Source organism: Bos taurus, chromosome 7 (genome assembly GCF_002263795.3).
Source record: "Bos taurus isolate L1 Dominette 01449 registration number 42190680 breed Hereford chromosome 7, ARS-UCD2.0, whole genome shotgun sequence".
NCBI lineage: Eukaryota > Metazoa > Chordata > Mammalia > Artiodactyla > Bovidae > Bos > Bos taurus.
The window spans coordinates 14,827,159-14,846,138 of NC_037334.1; the positions used below are offsets into that span (position 1 = coordinate 14,827,159).

The following is an 18,980-nucleotide window of genomic DNA, read 5'->3' on the forward strand; positions in this document are numbered from 1 at the left end:
GACAACCCTGCATCCCCCACAACCTTCGCGTCGCCGCCGGGGATGACGCGGGAGCGTGCAGCCGCCCCCAGAAGGCTCCGGGCGATGGGGCCGGCCTCCATGTAGATCCCGGGGGTCGCTAGCACCTGCCAGCACGCCTTCACCAAGGCCGGTAGCCGGGTGCAAGCTCGCCTTCCCGCCCCCTACCGCCGCCTCTGCTGCCGCCCCCTCCTTGGAAACCAAGTTACCAACGTTAAACCAATCCCCGAGCGCAACTCAGCCTCCTCCACACCCCACCCGCCGCGCACCGCCGTCCTCTAGCCCAGCTCAGCGCTCGCGGTCCCCTCACCTCCTGCGCTTCCCCCGCGGCGGCGATGCCAGGGCCCTCGCCAGGGCTGCACCGGGCGCTGCTCGGCCTCTGGGCTGCCCTGGGCCTGGGGCTCCTCAGCCTCTCAGGTAAGCCGGACAGGGTGGGGGCGGAGTTCCTGGACCCGAGAAGCGGCCACAAGCTCCTCCCCTCTCCGCCCTCGCCTCGCTCCCACGCTTCTGCTCCCACCTTGAGCCCAGGGGCCTTCTTTAACCCTCTTCCCCACAACACACACTGAAGACCCAGCTTCCTGACTTCTCGATCGCCCAGGTCTCTACCCTACCTTCTTCGAGATCCTGGTTGCTCTTTTGCATCCATCCTCGAGCTCTGGAGACCCCACGTCTCCCTTGACCCCTCCCGGGGTACCTCCTTATGTTCTACTATGCACCATAGTCCCTACGGCGTCTTCCTTACTCGAAATCAACGAAGACCCGATCTCACCTACTGCCGTGACTCAAAGGCGCTGTTTCCGCTCCGCTCGGAGCCCTGGCAACCGAGTCCATCGGCTGTCGGCTGTTCCCGCGGTTCTTTTCTTGAGCCCAGCCCCAGACCTCTTTCCGTACTCTTCACCTCTTCACCGGGGTTTGGAATCCTCCTTTACCCTTGCTTGACTCGGTCTCATCTCTCTTTCGACACCTCCTCCACTTCAACCAGTCTCCCCCTCTCTTGGCGAGAACAGTGAGAACCAGGTGGTTTCCCTTCCTACCCCCGGGGTCCCCTCCTCCCAGCATTGCTGTGTGCATTGGAGACCCCATCTTTCCTCTCATCTCTCCCCTCCCCGTATGCTTCCCCATCACTCTGCTGGCAGCTTGGAGAGCAGGACTCTTCGCTACCATGTACCAGAGACACCCTCGAGGTTTGGGTCGCGGGAGCGCGCTTGTAAGCCCGAGACCTCGGCAGGATTTGGCTCCCGGCTGTGGCCTCTGCTCCTTCCCTGGGAATCCCTGACTCGGGCAGAGGGGCACGTAGATCCCAGGGAGGTGGCTCCCAGGCTAACCTTGCATTTCTCCGAGCAGCCGTCACGCAGGAACCTTTCTGGGCGGACCTGCAGCCCCGAGTGGCGCTCGTGGAACGCGGGGGATCACTGTGGTTGAACTGCAGCACCAACTGCCCACGGCCCGAGCGCGGTGGCCTGGAGACCTCGCTGCGCCGGAATGGGACCCAGAAGGGTCTGCGCTGGCTGGCGCGGCAGCTGGTGGACATTCGCGAGCCGGAGACTCAGCCCGTCTGCTTCTTCCGCTGCGCGCGGCGCACACTGCAGGCGCGTGGGCTCATTCGCACTTTTCGTGAGTTCTCAGCTGCCACGCTCTTAACTCCACTACTTTCCCTCCCTTCCAGGTCCCGCTCCCTGGGTCAAGGGGTCCTCTTCTTCAGACCCCACTCTCTGAATCCGCACCCCCTCCCCTTCTTGGTCCCCGGAGTTCGAAGCCAAGTCCTTCTGAGCCAGGCATTTCCAACAGCCGTAGTTCCTCCTCCTTGCAGAACGGCCAGATCGTGTGGAGCTGGTGCCGCTGCCAGCTTGGCAGCCAGTGGGCGAGAACTTCACCCTGAGCTGTAGGGTCCCCGGTGCTGGACCTCGTGGGAGTCTCACATTGACCCTGTTGCGGGGAACCCAGGAGCTGATCCGCCGCAGCTTCGCCGGGGAGTCACCCCGAGCGCGGGGCGCCGTGCTCACAGCCACGGTCCTGGCGCGCAGGGAGGACCATGGGGCTAATTTCTCTTGCCGTGCTGAGCTGGACCTTCGGCCTCATGGCCTGGGGCTGTTTGAAAACAGCTCAGCCCCCAGAGAGCTCCGAACCTTCAGTGAGTAGCTAGGAGGAGAAGGGGCCCAAGAGGGGTCGGGCTGGTGTTTAAGAATTTTGAAGGCAGAGGAATCAGAATTCTGATTCTTGCTCCAACACTCACCAGCTGGAAGTTATTTTCCTCTCTGCCTTGAGGATAATTCCATATTATAGTACATGTGAAACGCTTAGAGCATATTGAGCGTTCGGTACAAAAGTTCAAACTCTGTTTTTCTACCACCAGCCCTGCCTCCGGAACCCCCTCGCCTCACTGCCCCCCGGCTCTTGGAAGTGGGTTCAGAAGGACCCGTGAGCTGCGTCATTGATGGGCTGTTTCCAGTCTCGGAGGCTGGTGTCTACCTGGCGCTGGGGGACCAGAGGCTGAGTCCCGATGTCACTCTCGAAGGGGACGCTCTCATGGCCACTACCACAGCCACAGCTAGCGCAGAGCAGGAGGGAGCCAGGCAACTGGTCTGCAACGTGACCCTGGGGGGCGAGAGCCGAGAGACCCGGGAGAACGTGACTGTCTACAGTAAGAGTGGGACCTTGGGGGTGGAGCCAGAGGAAGGCGAAGGCGGGGCCAATAGTGGGTGGGGCCGTGGTACCCCAATAGGCGTGGCCCGAGAGTCCCGAAGAGGCGGGGCAGCTACTACCTACTAGTTAGTAGCTAGAGAGGTGGAGTCTATGCTGCCCCAAAGGCAAGATCGCAGACCCGACGAGGATACCTAGATCTGTGGCCTGATCTCCTCAAGAGGGCGGGGCAAGAAGGAAGAGAAGCCTTAACAGCCCACCTGTGGGGTGGGCGTCCCCACAGGGGTCTGGGGTGTGGAATTTGAGCTGAGTCTTGGAAAGATGGGCGTTTCTGAACCTGCATTGTACGCACTGTTCGGCTGCAGGGGTAAGTTTCGGCTTACTGAGCTGCAGCCTTGAGAGGTGGGAGGGGCGCGGTCAGTGGTCTCCCGGCCAATGCCCCCCGCCCCAGGTTTCCCGGAGCCCCACCTTACTCTGAGCGAGCCCAACGCCCCCGAGGGGACGATCGTGACAGTAACCTGCGCAGCGGAGACCCAAGCCCTAGTCACACTAGAGGGAATTCCAGCCGCGGCCCCGGGACAGCCCGCCCAGCTCCAGCTAAACGCCACGGAGTACGACGACAGGCGTGGCTTCTTCTGCGACGCCACCCTCGAAGTTGACGGGGAGACCCTGAGTAAGAACGAGAGCGTAGAGCTGCGCGTCTTATGTGAGTTGGCCTTTAACCTCTCGCCTCCCTCCTCGTCATCTCAAGGGCCTACCCGATCTCTGGTCGTATCGTGGAAGTGGAGGCTTTTCTCACGTCTAGGCTCCTGTATATATATGCCCCTGCCCTCAGACGCTCCCCGGCTGGACGATTCGGACTGTCCCAGGAGCTGGACGTGGCCAGAGGGACCAGAGCAGACACTGCGCTGCGACGCCCGCGGAAACCCACAGCCCTCGGTGCACTGCGCGCGGCCCGACGGCGCGGCGGTGCTGGCCCTGGGCTTGCTGGGTCCGGTCACTCGTGCGCTCGCTGGCACTTACCGCTGCACTGCGACCAACGACCAAGGCCAGGCGGTCAAGGATGTGACCTTGACGGTGGAGTGTGAGTTGGGGTACATGGGGCACACCTCTGTCTGGTTCTCAGGTCCTAGGGGTGGCCTGACTACACAGGAGTGTGGAAACAGGGTCTAAGGTGTGCTTTTGAGCAGGATTTTGAGAAGGTGGTGAGCGGGATTATGGGAAGATCTTAAGAGAAGGACGGAGAGGAGGAGGTGGGAGTGTGCACGGGGGCCTGGGGCGTGGCGTTTGAGCTGAGTCTTGGAAAGGTGGGTGCTCCAAACCAGCTAACAATTTTTAGGTCAAAGACTGGGGAGGGTCAAACAGTGATCAGTGCCAAACTCCTTTGCTTCGGTGGCCAGTCCCTGTGCAGAGTGTAGCCTGTCTGCCTAGGATGGGAGAAAAGGGTCCAGGGACTCTAGACTGTCCACTAAACCCCAGACTCAACAATACTCCCCTCTCTAGATGCACCAGCGCTGGACAGTGTGGGCTGCCCTGAACGCATTACCTGGCTGGAAGGAACAGAGGTCTCCCTGAGCTGTGTGGCTCTTGGGGTCCCACCACCCAACGTGAGCTGTGTGCGCTTTGGGGGAGCCGAGGTCATCGAGGGCCTAATGCGTGTGGCCCGGGAGCACGCAGGCACCTACCGCTGCGAAGCCACTAATGCTCGAGGGTCGGCAGCTAAAAATGTGGCTGTGACAGTGGAATGTGAGTGGGGACAACACGGTTCAAGATGGGGCATGTCAGAATAACCTTGAATAACTGACTTCCAGTTGCACTGCTTCCCAGATGGCCCCAGGTTTGAGGAGGTGAGCTGCCCCAGCAACTGGACATGGGTAGAAGGATCTGGGCGACTTTTTTCCTGTGAGGTGGCTGGAAAGCCACAGCCAAGTGTGGAGTGTGTTGGCTCCGGAGGCACCAGTGAGGGGGTGCTGCTGCCACTGGCACCCCCAGACCCAGGTTCCAGAGCCCCCCGCATCCCTAGTGATCTGGCACCGGGTACCTACATCTGCAATGCCACCAACCGGCACGGTTCCATGGTCAAGATGGTCACCGTGAGCGCGGAGTGTGAGCGAGGCCCAGGCGGGCGGAGGGTAGGGGGCGCTCCGGGTCTCGGCCTCTCCCTGACCCACTCCCCCCATCCCCCCACAACCCCGTGGCTGTTTTGCAGCGCCACCGCAAATGGATGAATCTACCTGCCCAAGTCACCAGTCTTGGCTGGAAGGCGCGGAGGCTGCTGCGCTGGCCTGCTCCGCCCGGGGTCGCCCCTCCCCGCAAGTGAGCTGCTCCCGGGAAGGCGCGCCCCGGCCGCAGCGGCTGCGGGTGTCCCGAGAGGATGCGGGCACTTACCGCTGCTTGGCCACCAACGCACACGGCACGGACGCCCGGATCATCACCGTGGGCGTGGAATGTGAGTAGGGCAGCACCAGATACATGGCACTCGGTCTCCAGGACAGTGAATAGAAGAGGTGGCATTGCCCAGGGTTGTTCAAGGGCACCTCTCCTAGTCCCGTTCCCAGGAACAAGGAATCCGGGCCTTAACATGAGGGTAAAGGAAAACTCTAGGGAACAAAAGCCGGCTCCCCTCAGTTTCTGGGTCTGAAAGGCACTGGCCTGGGTCCCCACCTCCTTCCACTCAGTGAAGCAGGGCTCAGTTTAATCCCAACAGGCCAGTGGTAGGGGGAGGGGACGCTAATGGAAGGCAGAATCCTTGCCTGTTTATTTCAGGAGGGGCGGTCTCAAAAAGGGGCGCTTGGTCAGCAGCTGGCCCCCTTCCACATCCTGTCCCCTGTAGACCGCCCAGTGGTGGCCGAGCTGGCTGCTTCACCTCCAGGAGGCGTGCGGCCAGGTGGGAACTTCACGTTGACCTGTCGAGCCGAGGCTTGGCCCCCAGCCCAGATCAGCTGGCGCGCGCCCCCGGGGGCGCTCAACATTGGCCTGTCGAGCAATAATAGCACGCTGAGCGTGGCTGGCGCCATGGGCAGCCACGGCGGCGAGTACGAGTGCGCAGCCACCAACGCGCATGGGCGCCACACGCGGCGCATCACAGTGCGAGTGGCTGGTAAGTGGCAATGGGGAGGAGGCGGGGTGAGGGATCTGAAGGCGGCTGTGACCTGCGCCTTGGTATTATTGATCCCACCCCTGCCTCCCTCTCAATCTCCACAGATGAGACTGATGTGAACCAGGGTAGAAATTAGGGGCGCCCTGATGGGTGGGGCTTTGATGGCGGGTTCGAGATGGCAAGTGGAGGGACAGGGAGCTGACTGGAGTCAAAGTAAGGGAACCTTGGAGGATGTGACTGTTATGAGGAGGGAATTTATATTAACTTTTGAGCAGTGAAGACTTGATACAATTCAGCCTCCACTGTGTCTCTGTGGAGAAGGGGGTTAAAGAGGGACCAAAAGAAGAGGATTGGGGCGAGGCCCCAAGATTCCCACTCTCATTTCGTGTATCTCTAGGTGGGGTTGGGTTCTTTTTTTTTTTTTCAACTTTTTTTGCCATGTGACACTTAGTTCTCTGACCAGGGATGGAAACTGCGCCCCCTGCAGTTGAAACGCGGAGTCTCAACCGCTGGGGAAATCCCTAGGGGCTGGGGTCTTTCTGGGGAGTAGGAATGACCAAATCACCCTCCCCATCGTTTTGAGGGTGAGAGTCGGACACGACTGAGGTGACTTAGCAGCAGCAGAGTTGGTTGACTTGGTATCCCTGGGGTTAGGGGCTTTTATCCTCCCTGTGATGGGGTGGTGTGTAAAATGGGTCAAGGGCTTCACCCGAGTTGGGGGTGCCCTTTACTGGGGTCACTCTTCTCCTCCAAGGCTGAGTTCCCTGATGCTCCCTGCCAGGCGCATGAGGACTGACTTCATTTCTGTGGGGAGGGGACAGAAGTGGCCCGGGCTGGGCGTGTGGACCGAGCCGGAGCTCGTCATCCTCTTTGAGCGTCTCCACCCCGCAGGTCCGTGGCTCTGGGTCGCTGTAGGCGGCGCGGCGGGGGGCGCAGCACTCCTGGCCGCGGGGGCCGGCCTGGCCTTCTACGTGCAGTCCACCGCCTGCAAGAAGGGCGAGTATAACGTGCAGGAGGCCGAGAGCTCAGGCGAGGCCGTGTGTCTGAACGGCGCGGGTGCAGGCGCCGGCAGGGACGCAGGAGCTGAAGGTGGATCAGAGGCCGCGGGCACCTCGGAGGTGCCGGCAGGGGGCGAGGTCTTCGCCATCCAGCTGCCGTCAGCTTGAGCCCGCACCCCTCTCCCCGCGGGCCGGGGACGCCCCGCCCAGACTCACAAGGGGGCTGATTTATTGTTCTATTTATTTATGTATTCAATTCTAGGGGCGTCACCCCGCATTTTCTACCCCCTCCCCCAATAAAATTTTTTTAAAGGACTCCGGCTCCATCTGCTTCATTCTGCGATGGGGATTCAGCAATCCAGGGTTCGAATCCCAGCCCTGCCGGTTACTGATTCAAAAAAACCTTTTGGCTTTTGAGGACCTACTACATGTCAGGCACGGTCCAAGCCACCTTTTCATGACTAGACCTGAAGTTTGCTCTCCAGGCGCCGTTTCCTGCCCTCCCTAGACCCTTGGGCCAGGGTGGGGACCTTGCTCCTTCCTCCCTTTCAGCCACTTATCTCTTCCACCCAGCGCTGCCTTCTAATCCGGCTGGTGTTTGGGGGTGGGAGCTACATGAGCTTTCCCCCAGGCCCGGTTCCGAGCAGAGCTGAGCCTGCCTTCCTTGGATGGGTGGAGGCCCTTCCCAGGGGTCTAGGCACTGCCAGGCCCCCAGGCCCTGCAGGGATGGGTAAACAAAGCTGGGTCTGTGAGTGTCAGCCTCTGGGATGTCCCTCCTATTACAGAGTCCACCCCTGCCCCACCCTCAAGGCCTCCTTCATCCTGTGCCATCCACAGTGGAGTTTACCCCTAACCTGTCTTTCAGTATTTTTTACTTATTGGCTGCACCCGCAGCAGGTGGGATCTTAGTTCCCCGACCAGGGATCAAACCCACGTCCTCTGCATTGGAAGGCGGAGTCTTAGGCACTGGACCACTGGGATGTCCCCCAGCATGCCTTTCATCGACTTGGCCATCGTGATTCAGAAGAGACACAGAGGGTACCAGCTGCGTGCCCCATCCCCCACAGCACACCACCAGCCATCCCCCTCACCCTCTGCAGCAGAAGGAGAGAGCAGCTGTGCCTCCACTGCCCCGTTTCCTCCTCCCTCAAAAGCAGGAACACAGAGCTGCCAGAAGGAAGCAGGCCTGGACAGCTCCAGCTCCACAGGCTGGCCCCTGCACCTCAACATTTCAGGAGAAAAGGTGAGAGCAGGAAACAGGGGCACCAGAGGCCAAGCCAGTGCTGGGTGCCAGGTACAGAAGGCGACAAGGCCCAAGTGAAGTGCAATCCCTGCTGTACCCCCGCCCCTTTATTTATCTCTCTGCCCTCACCCGAGTCCTCAAGGTTTCCGGAGTCCCACAGAGTCCTCCCTACCACAGGGCTTTTGCTCGTGCCATCGCCTCGGCCTCAGGTGTCCTCACCCCCCGTAGCTGGTTCCTTACCATCAGGTCTCTACACAGAGGTCACCTCCTCAGAGAGGCCTTCCCTGCGAACATGGTGTCATCCCCAACTCCTCACCTCCTTATGTACTTTACTTTCTTATTCTTTCTTTCTTCCTTTCTGGCTGGGCTGGGTCTTTGTTGCTCTGCACTGGCTTTCTCTAGTTGCGGTGAGCATGGCTACTCTTCGTTGTCGTGTGTGACCTTATTGCAGGGGGGTCTTCCCTTGTGACTCAGTGGTAAAAAATCTGCCTGCGATGCAGGAGCCACAGGAGACACGGGTTCGATCCCTGGGTCCAGTAGATCCCCTCAAGGAGGGCGTGGCAACCCACTTCAATATTCTTTACCTGGAGAATCCCATGGACAGAGGAGCCTGTCGGGCTATACAGTCCATGGGGTCACAAAGAGTCGGACACGATTCAAGCGACTTAGCACGCACACACCTTCTTGTTGCCGAGCACAGGGCCGGCTTCTGTCGCTGCGGGCTCCTGGACTCTAGAGCACAGGCTCAGTAGTTGTGGCCCGTGGGCTAAATTACTCTGCAACATGTGGGATCTTCCCAGATCAGGGATTGAACCTGTTTCTCCTTCACTGGCAGGTGAATCCTTTACTCCTGAGCCACCAGGGAAGCCCTCTTTTTCTAATTCTGTTTTTTAATTTGGCTGTGCCAGATCTTAGTTGCAGCATGTGGGATCTAGTTTCCTGATTAAGGATCAAACTCAGGCCCCCTGCACTGGAAGCGCAGAGTCTTAATCACTGGACCACCAGGAAGTTCCACTTTATTTTTCTCTGTAGCATGATCACTACTTGACATTCTATTAGTCCTCACTGAATATTTGCTTACTATTATTCTAGAACATTGGCTTTGCTAGAGCAGGGATCCTTGTTCTATTCCCAACTGAGTGCCCCATGGGGGCCTGGCACACAATACTTGCTCCATAAACACTGACTTAGTGGATATGACTTGGTGGATACAAACAGCCAGGGGTTTGGAGACACATAATCTGAGACCCTTGTGTACTGTATCTATCCCTCAAGAGCTTCTCCATGCTGGGCACTGGTGGTGGGGTGGGGAACTCATGGTGAAGAACACAGAGGTGGTGAGCTTGGATCTCTGAAGTCATGGTCCAGTAGGGGAGATGAATGTGAACGAAACAACCCTGGACCAGTACAGAAGTGAAACATTTAATTAAAACTTTTAATTATTTTTGGCCACACCACGTGGCTTGTGGGATCTTTGTTCCCCAACCAGGGATTGAACCTGCACCCCCTGTAGTGGAAGCACAGAGTCCTAACCACTGGACTGCCAGGGAAGTCCTGAGGTGAAGCTTCTGAACCTCTTAGAATCTCCACAGGTTCTAAGAGGGAGATGCGTTCTAAGAAGCTGAACTAGAGCCTAATGTGGGGTGGGAGGGGTGTCCATTTTAGGCTGGATGCTCAAGGAAGGCTTCTCTGAAGATGTGGTGTCCGAGCAGAGCACCCTCCCCCCTCACCCCACAAAGGATAAGGTAGCAGCTGCAGGAGAGGTGTGAGAGGTTATGCTGAGCCCAGGGAAGGCAGGATGGGGTGAGTCAGGGATCTGAGGGCTGAGCCATCTGGCCCTAGGCCTTCTCCACAGGCTCAGTCAGGAGAGACAAAGGGGGTCTCAGGGGCTTATCTTCCCTCTGAGGCCAAGCGGGCCTCACTCACACCCCCACAGCAGGGACCATCCTGCCCATCCTTGACACTCTCTGCCCTCCACCCCTCCCTCTGCCCCTCCTTCCGAGCAGTGGTGTCCTGTATATCCTAGTGACAGGGGCAGAGCTCCATGTCTCTCCCATGTGGCTTTTGGCTTCAGGCTGGGGACACCCTTTGGTGAGGTCAGAGAACATGAAAGGGGGAAGGGGAACACAGGTGTGCGGAAGGAGGGGGGAAGGGGACACTCTGCAGGCCGCGGTGGGGCTGCAAGATGAAGGGCCCATTGTGTCTATGTGCCGTCGATGTGTCTTTCGTGTGTGTCTGTACTGCGCGTGTGTGTCCTGTGTCTATCAACATATGTGCCTCATGTGTGTCGTTCTGTCCTGTGTGTGGTCTGTGTCTGATGAGCGACAGCACTCGTGTGTCTGCTGATGTATCTCCTCTGTGTTTTCATGTACCTGCCAGCCTGTGTGTCTGTCTTGGGTCTTTAAAAAAAAATTTTTTTTTTAAGTTTTGGTTGCACTGCATAGCATGCAGGATCTTAGTTCCCTGGCCAGGGACTGAACCCTTGTCTCCTGCATGGGGAGCATGGCGTTTTAACCACTGGACTGCCAGGGAAGTCCTTGTGTCTGTCTTTCTGAATGTGCTGCCTCTGCATGTGCTGGCAGTTGCCCTCTATGGGATGTTGTAACAAAGGTGACTAATTGTCTTGTGGGGCAGAAGGCTGGTAGCTGTTTAGATGACTGTGTGTGTGCCTCGGAAAACCCGGTGAAAAAACCCCTCCCCACATTCCTGGGCCAGGGGAGAGGCAGGTGAGGGCGCGCAAGGTGGGATCCCAAAGTTACAGTGCCCCTTCTGAACAGATCTATTCTTTATTGTCACTTCTATTAACAATATGAGTGTCATTGCTGACAGCACTTCCTGAGCGGGGTGCTCAGCCAAGCCTGATTGAAGCAGGAGCCAAAGAGGGGGCTAGTGACCCCCCCAACCAGGAGCTCTGGGGCCTTGAGGCCTGGGTCTTCCATCTGAGGTCTCTGGATGGGGAGGGGGTGGAGAGGAGGTAGGCTGGACCCCTCAAGACTCAGGCTCTTCCCCCTAGGAGGAATTCAGCCCCTTTTCCCCCTGGAGAAACTGAGGCAGGACAGGCTTGGCTGGGTGAGGAAGGGCTTACCCTTCCTGAGCTGAGGCTGGGTGGGGGCCCAGGGACACCCCACATCTGCCACATAGCTTCTTGGGCTGCACATTTTTCCTGGGCACCAGCCAGCAGCTAGAGCACCGGGTGCCATATTTCTTGTACCTGGGATGGGGGTGCAAGAAACCGACATTCAGCAGGCAGGGGGAGCCCAGAAACCGCCACGAGGGAGGCACGTTCCCAGAGGTGGGTGTTTTCCCAATACCCCATGCTCGCTAAGCATGGACTCAAGTGAGGACCCCACCCCCAACCCCTCTCCATTTTGAGGACCTGATGCCACAAGCGTTGCAGAGAGGGGTACCATCCTCAGCATCTCTCCATAAAGGGGTCCTCTCGGTCCTACAGGAAGCACAGCGGCGGGGTGCTGAAAGGGCAGAGGTCAAAGGGCGGGGTCAGAGGCCAGGAGCCTGAGCTCAGGAGACCTGTGTGGGATGGGCCTTTTGTGTATATGTGGGTGGGAGGGGGCTCTCTATGAAGGCTCCCCCCCACCCCAACTCCCAGCCAGCCCCAGATCTAAGACAGAGGGAAAGCCAGGAAGGGAGACAGATGGCAAAGCTCAGCAGAGGAGGAAGCCGGGGGTGAGGGTGACTCAGCTTGAGTGGATGGGGGATGCTGCGACTCCTCCTGGATGGGTCTAAATAGGGAAGCAGGATGGGGAGAAAGATAAGGAAGAAAAGAAAATGCTGCCCCCTGCACCCTTCCCCAGTATTTATAGCTCTTAAGTCTCCAGGACTCACCCAGGGCCTCGCTGCCTCCCGGGTTGGCCTCTGGGCCTCTGGCAGGGCCTGGAGTGGGAGGCCCTGGAGAGCGGCTGCTGCAGGCCAGGCTGGGGAGTAGACAGGGCATTAGCACAGAGGGTCTGGATCCTGCCCCAGACAGCCCCCAAATTAAGATTTTTAAATGATATTTATTTATTTAGTTTTACAACACGGCTTGTGGGATCTTAGTTCCCCAACCAGGATAGAACCCACGCCTTCAGCAATGAAAGCGTGGAGTCTTAGCCACAGGACTGCCAGGGAATTCCCCCAAATGAAGATTTACTATCAAGGCATCTAGCACTGCTCCCCCCTCCCCTGACCAAGGGGGCATCTGATGCCTGAAAGGCCTGGCCTTGCCCTTCATGAGTAATCATAATCATTTGAGGAGACAGTAAGCCTATGGCCAGCTTTGCCAGGTTGAAAACTCAATTCTCCCATGTCCTTGCTGTGTGACAAGGGATTTCATCCTCTGTGCCTCAGTTTCTGCATCTGTAAAGTGGGCTTCACAAGGCCTCAGTGAGTCCATACACACCAAGTGCTGTTACCTCTATGGCTGGTGTCATGTCTGACAAATGGTAGCTATTATCATTGCAGGAAAAACTAACAGAAGCAGCAGCCCCCAGGTATGGTGAAGCCATTTCACTAGGAGAAGACTCTGGCTCAGGCCTGGATTTGACTGGCTCATAGCAGAAAGGACAGGAATAGGCATCAGCCTGAGGTCTCACTCAGAGATGAGGCTGTTTGGACTTCCCTGGCAGGCCAGTGGTTAAAACTCTGCACACCCAGTGCAGGGGGGTGAGTGTTCCACCCCTGCTCAGGGAACAAAGATCCCACAGGCAAAAAAAAGTTTTTTAAAAATATAAAGAAATAAAAAAAGGAGAAAGGCAGTTACAGAGATGAGGCCATTTGTAATGCAGGGCTGGGGTGGTAGTCCATAAGCAAATGCCTGGGAGCACCTCCCTACCCCCCAGCTCTATTATTATTGTTTAGTTGCTGAGTCGTCTCTCCGACTCTTCTTGACCCCATGGACTGTAGCCTGCCAGGGTCCTCTATCCATGGAATTTCCCAGGCAAAAGAATACTGGAGCAGGTTGCTATTTCCTTCTCCAGAGGATCTTCCCCACCCAGGGATCAAACCCGCATCTCCTACATTGGCAGGTGGATTCTTTACCACTGAGCCACTAGGGAAGGCCCACTGATATTGTTATTACTTGCAGAAAGGGTGCCCTTGCCCAGGCCAGCTCCTACCTGTAACTGGGTATAATCTGTAGGCTGGAATCCGGCTTTATCTGAAACTTCAGGGTCACCCCCTCAAAAAGAGGGTCCACTTTTTCGGCACCCCGCTGGGGGTTTGACTGCTTCCGGGGCCTTCTCTGTGGTTGGGCTGGAGAAGTAGGGGGAGCCCGTGGGGACCCCAGGTTGGGGCTCTGCTGGCTGACTAGGGTCAGCATGTTCTTGTCATCCTTGGCCTGAGGTAGAGGTCCCAGGGTCTCCAGGGCCTTCGGCTCCCAGTAGGGCCCCAGAGCCTGGGTGTCCCAGGGGGTCTGGGCCAGCTCCTCTGCTGTCTCTTGGAGGAAGCGCAGGGCGGTGACCGAGTCTTGGTGTGCAGGCCAGAAGGACCTGGGGACAATGGCCGGTGTGGTCAACCCCCTTCCGTGGGCGGCAACTACGAGGGTCCCAAAGACACGGAGCAAGAACTGCACAGTCTCTGACCCCCATATGACCCCCCCAATATCCCTGGGGATCAGGATCTCGTCCTTGCGAGTACCAGTAACTAACATTTTGACCCCTGAGTAACCCTAGGAACCAGAGATCATGACCCATTGACCACTGGGCCAGGTGGGGGGAAGGGCTGCTCGTGTACGCACCTGCCACTGGGTCTGAGGCATCCTGGGGTCCTTGGTGCCTGCCGGATCGGGGGTTCCGGGGGCGGCTCAGGGTTCAGGCAGGGCGGCGCTAGCAGCTCTCGCAGCATGGCGAAGTCCGGGGCTGGCTCGGCCTCCATTGCTTCCTAGCCCAGCCCCCCTTCCCAAATCTCGCCTGGCCCCGCCCACGCCGGGCCCACTTGATGAGCCCCACCTGGGTGGGGGGGGCCCGCTTCTGGCCGAGGGTGCAAGGGGCTCCACCTGGGGGCGGGCGGGGGGCGGAGCCAGTAGGATTGGGCGCCTCTAGCGGGTGATGTTGGGCACGGGCTTCCAAGGCTCCACCCTCAGGCCCGCCTGGGTCCCTCTCTCCCTTCCGACTCTGCTCAGACTATGTGATTACCCCTTGTGGCCGAGGGCGGTCTGGGGCCCTCCAAATCCCTCCGCGACGGCTGGGCGGGGCCTTGCCATGCTGATCCTCTGGCTCGCGGAACCTCGCCTTCAGACCTCTCTGCCTCAGTTTCCCGCTGGCCCATCACCGCCGTGGTAGGGGAAAGCTGGGGAGGTCTGGCAGATGCAGCTGTAGACCCCAGAGCCTGCACCCCACCCCCACCAACCCCAAGGACGCTCAAGATGCCAGATATCTGTTAAACACTTTTATTATCGCTCCAATTAGATTCCACCCCTATCCACACCCCCATTCTCATGAGCTTGGTTGAGGCAGCCCCATTAGGGGCCGGGCCCCACCAGAGCTGGGACATGGGATCTCTCTGAAGCCAGGGTTTTGACTTTCTGGGTGCTTCCGCCATCTTTCTCCGATCTGTCCGCGCTCTGGGCTGGGCTGGCATCTTGGCTATGTTCTTCCAGTCCTGGCCCTGGGGCCGTCAGTGTCTGGGGCCGTCCGGTTGCCCATGTCAGTGGGGCTTGGGGACGTGGCCATCCACATAGAAGTTCCTGGTGATCTTGGGCAGGGTGAATTCGGCCCCTTCCAGCTCAGGCGTCAGCACGATCTGGCAGCCCAGCCGGGAGTTCTCTTGGAGGAGAGGGGCCATATCCAGCATGTCGTCCTCCCTGGAGTAAAGGGCGGCAGCAGTTGTTAATGGATCCAGGGGTAGGGGCCAGAAGGGAAGCTCTCCCGCCAGCAGCTGGAGGGGAGAGAAAAGCCAGGGCTGCCCTCTGCTATGGCCTGCGCGGATCCCGGAATGCCGAGGCTCAGCAACCAAGCCTTGCAGCTCAGGGCTGGGAGGGGCCACCCTACTCACCTCTCATCAGGAGGCGGCAGAAGGTCCAGGTGGTCCTCACTCACATACACGTGGCAGGTGGAGCACGCCAAGGACGCTTCGCAGGCCCCTGGGGGCGGCAAGTGAGGGACCGTTGGTGAGGGACCGTGCTTGGGCAAGCACCATTCAGAGAAGGGCTTAAAAAAAAAAATCCCTTTGTTTCTTATTTTTTGGGGGGGGGGTGGGGAGCCACACCCTCAGGCTTGTGGCATCTTAGTTCCTGATCAGCGATCAAACCCAGGTCTATGGCAATGAAAACAACTGGACCACGAAGGAATCCGGTGAATCTGTTTCACCATGTGACTCTCATTTCTCCCTCCCAGGCCTGCAGGCCCACTCTGTGCATCCTCCACCCTGTCACTGACTTGGCTGACTGTTGCTGATCTGCACACAGGTTTTGCAAATGGACTTCAGGGTTTCCCCCAAACTCTCCAGAAGGCTGATGACCAGGCTGGGCACCTGGCACCATTAATGAGCATGGACTGGACTTCAGTGTAGCTGAGAGGAGACAGGCCAGACAGGTTCCCTGTAGCCTGTGAACGCTTGCTGTGACCCTGCCACTTTGCTGGGCTGCCCTGATGCTCCGAGGGACCGACTCACTCGGCATCTAGTGCTGCAGCAGGAGAAGGGGTCAGGAAATAAAGGGGTGAATGGTACAGAGTCGAGGGTTTCCTGCTTGCCCCGGACACGTTCCCAGGCTTCTGACTGAGCGCTGGGCTTCCGGATAATGTCCTCTTCCAAACGGTTTTCATAGCTAGAATAAAACCCAAACTCGTCACCTCAGCCCTTGAGATTCTCCCACCTCACTGCACTCAGCCCCTTCAGCCACCCCAGCCCCCTCGCTCAATTCCTCCATGCCAAGCTCAGCCCCTAGCACAGGACCTCTGCCCTTGGCATACTTGTGATCTGGAATGCTCTTCTCTCCAGTCTTTCCATAGCTAGGCCTTTTTGTCTTGGGGCACTACTCAGTTGTCCTCCAAGTTCCCATCTCCTATTTCTTGTCCTTCCCCCAACTCTTGTTATCCCTTTAAAAATTTCTGGACAGCATTTATCACAATCTGAAGTTACCACCATCATTTCTCGGTTTCCCTGTGCTGTGTCAACCTGCCTCTTCTCTCTGCATTCAGCACTGAGCCTGGGAGGTTGTAGATGCCTCGAGAGATACTTGTTCTAAGTAAACAGGACAGAATTCTTTCTCTTCCAGACAGGTCGGACCATGAGGGTGGAGCTACAAGACAGCTTTCTGATCCAGCAGACCCTCCCCTGTGGGCTGCAGTGACTAAGTCGCCCACCTTCCCTGTCTGGAGAAGAAACAGTCTGGGCCTTGAAACTCAAGTCATCCCCAGGTGTCTTTCTCAGCCCTCTCTCCCAGCTCATTAACATCCTCACCACATGAGACAGAGATAACCTAGTACAATCATTCCAACTACTCGCTGCACACCAACCACGTGCCAGGTATTACACACCGTACACATGAAACCTGCTTAATCCTCACAGCAACCCGGTGAGATAGGAACTAAATTATCCTACTTTATAGACGAGGAGGCTGAAAGATGGTAAGTAACTTGCTCAGGGTCACACAGTTGGCAACAGAAAAAATCTGAACACAGGCCACGTGCCTTGAAAACCCATGTTCTAATCTTTGTCATGAACTGCCAGCCAATGGATTCCAGAACAGAACTTAAGGTAGGTCTGCCAGGACTGCCCCCAATTCTCCCCCCTCCCCCAACCGCTAATGATTAAATCAGCTCCTTATTATATACACTGGGGCTTCTCAGGTGGTGCAGTGGTAAAGAATCCGATTCCAGAACAGAACTTAAGGTAGGTCTGCCAGACTGCCCCCAATTCTCCCCCCTCCCCCAGCCACTGTCTAATGATGAAATCAGCTCCTTATTATATACACCGGGGCTTCTCAGGTGGTGCAGTGGTAAAGAATCCGCCTGCCAATGCAGGAGACGCAAGAGACGTGGGTTTGATCCCTGGGTCAGGAAAATCCTCTGGAGTAGGAAATGGCAACCCACTCCAGTATTCTTGCCTGCAAAGTTCCATGGATAGAGGAGTCCATGGGGTTGCAAAGAGTCCCAACACAACTGAGCATGTACTCATGCCATGTATACATACATACACCCAACACTATACACTTTTTAAAAGACCACTCTCCCAGTTGCTCATGATATAATTACATGTTTATGCATGGGATTATTGTCCCTATTAGGTTGAAACTGGTGTGAAATGACAAGGGCCTTATCTGCTTTTTTACATTGCTACCTGGCACACAGTATGTGTTCAATATTCACAGAAGAGTAGCACAGATTAGTGGCTAAGATAGGCTGGGTTTGAATCTAGTTTTGCCACTTACTTGACCTTGGACCAGGTCTGCTCAACCTGGGGCTCAGTTTCCTCACCTATAAAACAGGATAACATTCTCTCCTATTGCATAATGTTGTCATGAAATAGATTCAATCAGTCAAAATGTGGTAAGGGGCTTAAAGTAACGTCTGCTATTATTATCTTTCCTTTAACAAATACTGATTTAATACCTGTTACATCTAAATACCATGACAGGCAACAGATAAGCGTGAACAAGGCAAACACGGTTTCTGATCTCATTTTGGGGAGAAACGACAAAGAAGGAAACAAAACAATGAGGAGTGCTATGCAGACAGTACAGCACACCGATATGAATCGAGTTACTGGGGCATGGGGGCTGCGGTTGGGCTGAGAGGGATAAGACTGTCAGGAAGATGACATTTACAGCAAGGCCTGAAGGATGAGGAGCCAGAAGGTCTGGTGGGAAAGCACTTTCGATGGAACACCAAATGCGAAGGCCCTGAGGCAGGCATGAACTTGGCTATTTGAGGAACAGCAAGCAAGTCAGTGTGGCTAGAAGAGAGGGAGGAAAAAGGAAGAAAATACAAGCTCCTGGCGGGCAGGAGTTTTAGGAACCTCTACTAAATGCTCAATAAATAACTGCTGAATGAATAAAGATTAAGAGAGCAGGGGATGAGATCCTGTTGAGGAGTCTGAAGTTAACCATGTTGGGTGGGAAGCCATGCAAGATTAGGTAGTGGAGAATCCTATCTGACTTGTGTTTTTTTAAAACGAATGAATAAAGATATCTCCAATTCCCTATGCCCGGCTCCCACCTTCCAGATCCAACCCATGGCGCTGGGCCAGGTGGAGAACATTGTCCCCGACTCTGCCGCTCACCGGAATCCGTTGGCCTGACCGGTCTACGAACACCACGTTCACCCTGGGGGCAGATGAGAGTGCAGATGCCTCAACTGGATGATGGGAGCAGGGGCCAGGTGGAATATAGGGTTAGGAACTCATGTTTGGGGTTTGACGGGACATGGAAATAGGGTGATGCAGAAGGGGGGACACAGGGATGAGGCTGTACGGCAACGTGGGGACCGGAGGAACCCCGTGCTATTATTAACGGGGGACCTGGCTCCCACACTCACACGTCCCCGGGCCGCTCGGGGCCGCCGGCTTCTTCCTCCCCCGCCGGGCGCGAGCCTGGAAAACACGGTTGGGTGAGCTGCCGTGCCGGGCACAGCTGGAGTACGATGGGTTAACAACGCCCGCCCGAGGCTCCCCAGGTACCTGTCGCCCGGAATTTCCTGGCTATCGCTGGCGCCGCCGCCTCCCCGGACCCCCAAAAGCCTCCAGGACGGCTCCACCAGGCACCCCTGGCAGCCCGCAGCAGGAACCCAGCATTCACACCTCCCCAGGCCACGGAGGCGGCCATGACAGGCATCACGTGACCAGGGACTAAGCATGCGCCTTGGTGCGTTTAGAAGCCACTGCCCTGTAATTACCCGAATAGAAGCGCCTTTTTTTTTTTTTGGCGTCGCTGCACGGCATGGAGGCGCGTCCAGGGGAGGCTGCCAAACTGGGAGCGCAGTGCGCAGGCTCGGATGAGCCAAGACCTGCAGGGCTATCCCCGACATCCCACCCAGGCACATTGTCCCAA

The 18,980-nt window shown here is 57.2% G+C and overlaps 3 protein-coding genes across 9 annotated transcripts; 1 reads left to right on the forward strand and 2 right to left on the reverse strand.

Moving 5' to 3' along the window:
* The first annotated feature begins 353 nt into the window (after window positions 1-353).
* Window positions 354-7,071, forward strand: ICAM5 (intercellular adhesion molecule 5). Its single transcript, NM_001113762.1, has 11 exons — window positions 354-435; window positions 1,363-1,632; window positions 1,829-2,149; window positions 2,372-2,659; window positions 3,110-3,364; window positions 3,494-3,742; window positions 4,162-4,404; window positions 4,486-4,764; window positions 4,868-5,107; window positions 5,492-5,758; window positions 6,650-7,071. The coding sequence occupies exons 1-11, from the start codon at window positions 354-356 to the stop codon at window positions 6,922-6,924; spliced, it is 2,769 nt and encodes a 922-aa protein (NP_001107234.1). The 3' UTR covers window positions 6,925-7,071.
* A 3,682-nt stretch (window positions 7,072-10,753) lies between these two features.
* Window positions 10,754-14,313, reverse strand: ZGLP1 (zinc finger GATA like protein 1). 3 transcript variants are annotated; one of them, XM_059888566.1, is made up of 3 exons: window positions 13,111-13,706; window positions 11,843-11,931; window positions 10,754-11,469 (listed from the first exon to the last, which is right to left on the reverse strand). In XM_059888566.1, exons 1-3 carry the CDS (start codon window positions 13,641-13,643, stop codon window positions 11,333-11,335), a joined length of 759 nt encoding a protein of 252 aa, XP_059744549.1. In that variant the 5' UTR covers window positions 13,644-13,706; the 3' UTR covers window positions 10,754-11,332. The 3 variants fall into 3 exon arrangements, with proteins under 3 accessions (XP_059744549.1, XP_059744548.1, XP_059744547.1); XM_059888565.1 differs by lacking the exon at window positions 10,754-11,469 and adding an exon at window positions 13,731-14,313 and having other exon boundaries at window positions 11,476-11,931; window positions 13,111-13,482; XM_059888564.1 differs by lacking the exon at window positions 10,754-11,469 and having other exon boundaries at window positions 11,476-11,931.
* A 54-nt stretch (window positions 14,314-14,367) lies between these two features.
* On the reverse strand, window positions 14,368-18,972 carry FDX2 (ferredoxin 2). Of its 5 annotated transcripts, none has more exons than XM_010806793.4 (6): window positions 18,611-18,972; window positions 18,469-18,523; window positions 18,151-18,257; window positions 17,760-17,887; window positions 14,987-15,074; window positions 14,368-14,795 (listed from the first exon to the last, which is right to left on the reverse strand). In XM_010806793.4, exons 1-6 carry the CDS (start codon window positions 18,970-18,972, stop codon window positions 14,639-14,641), a joined length of 897 nt encoding a protein of 298 aa, XP_010805095.2. In that variant the 3' UTR covers window positions 14,368-14,638.
* Window positions 18,973-18,980: the final 8 nt, after the last annotated feature.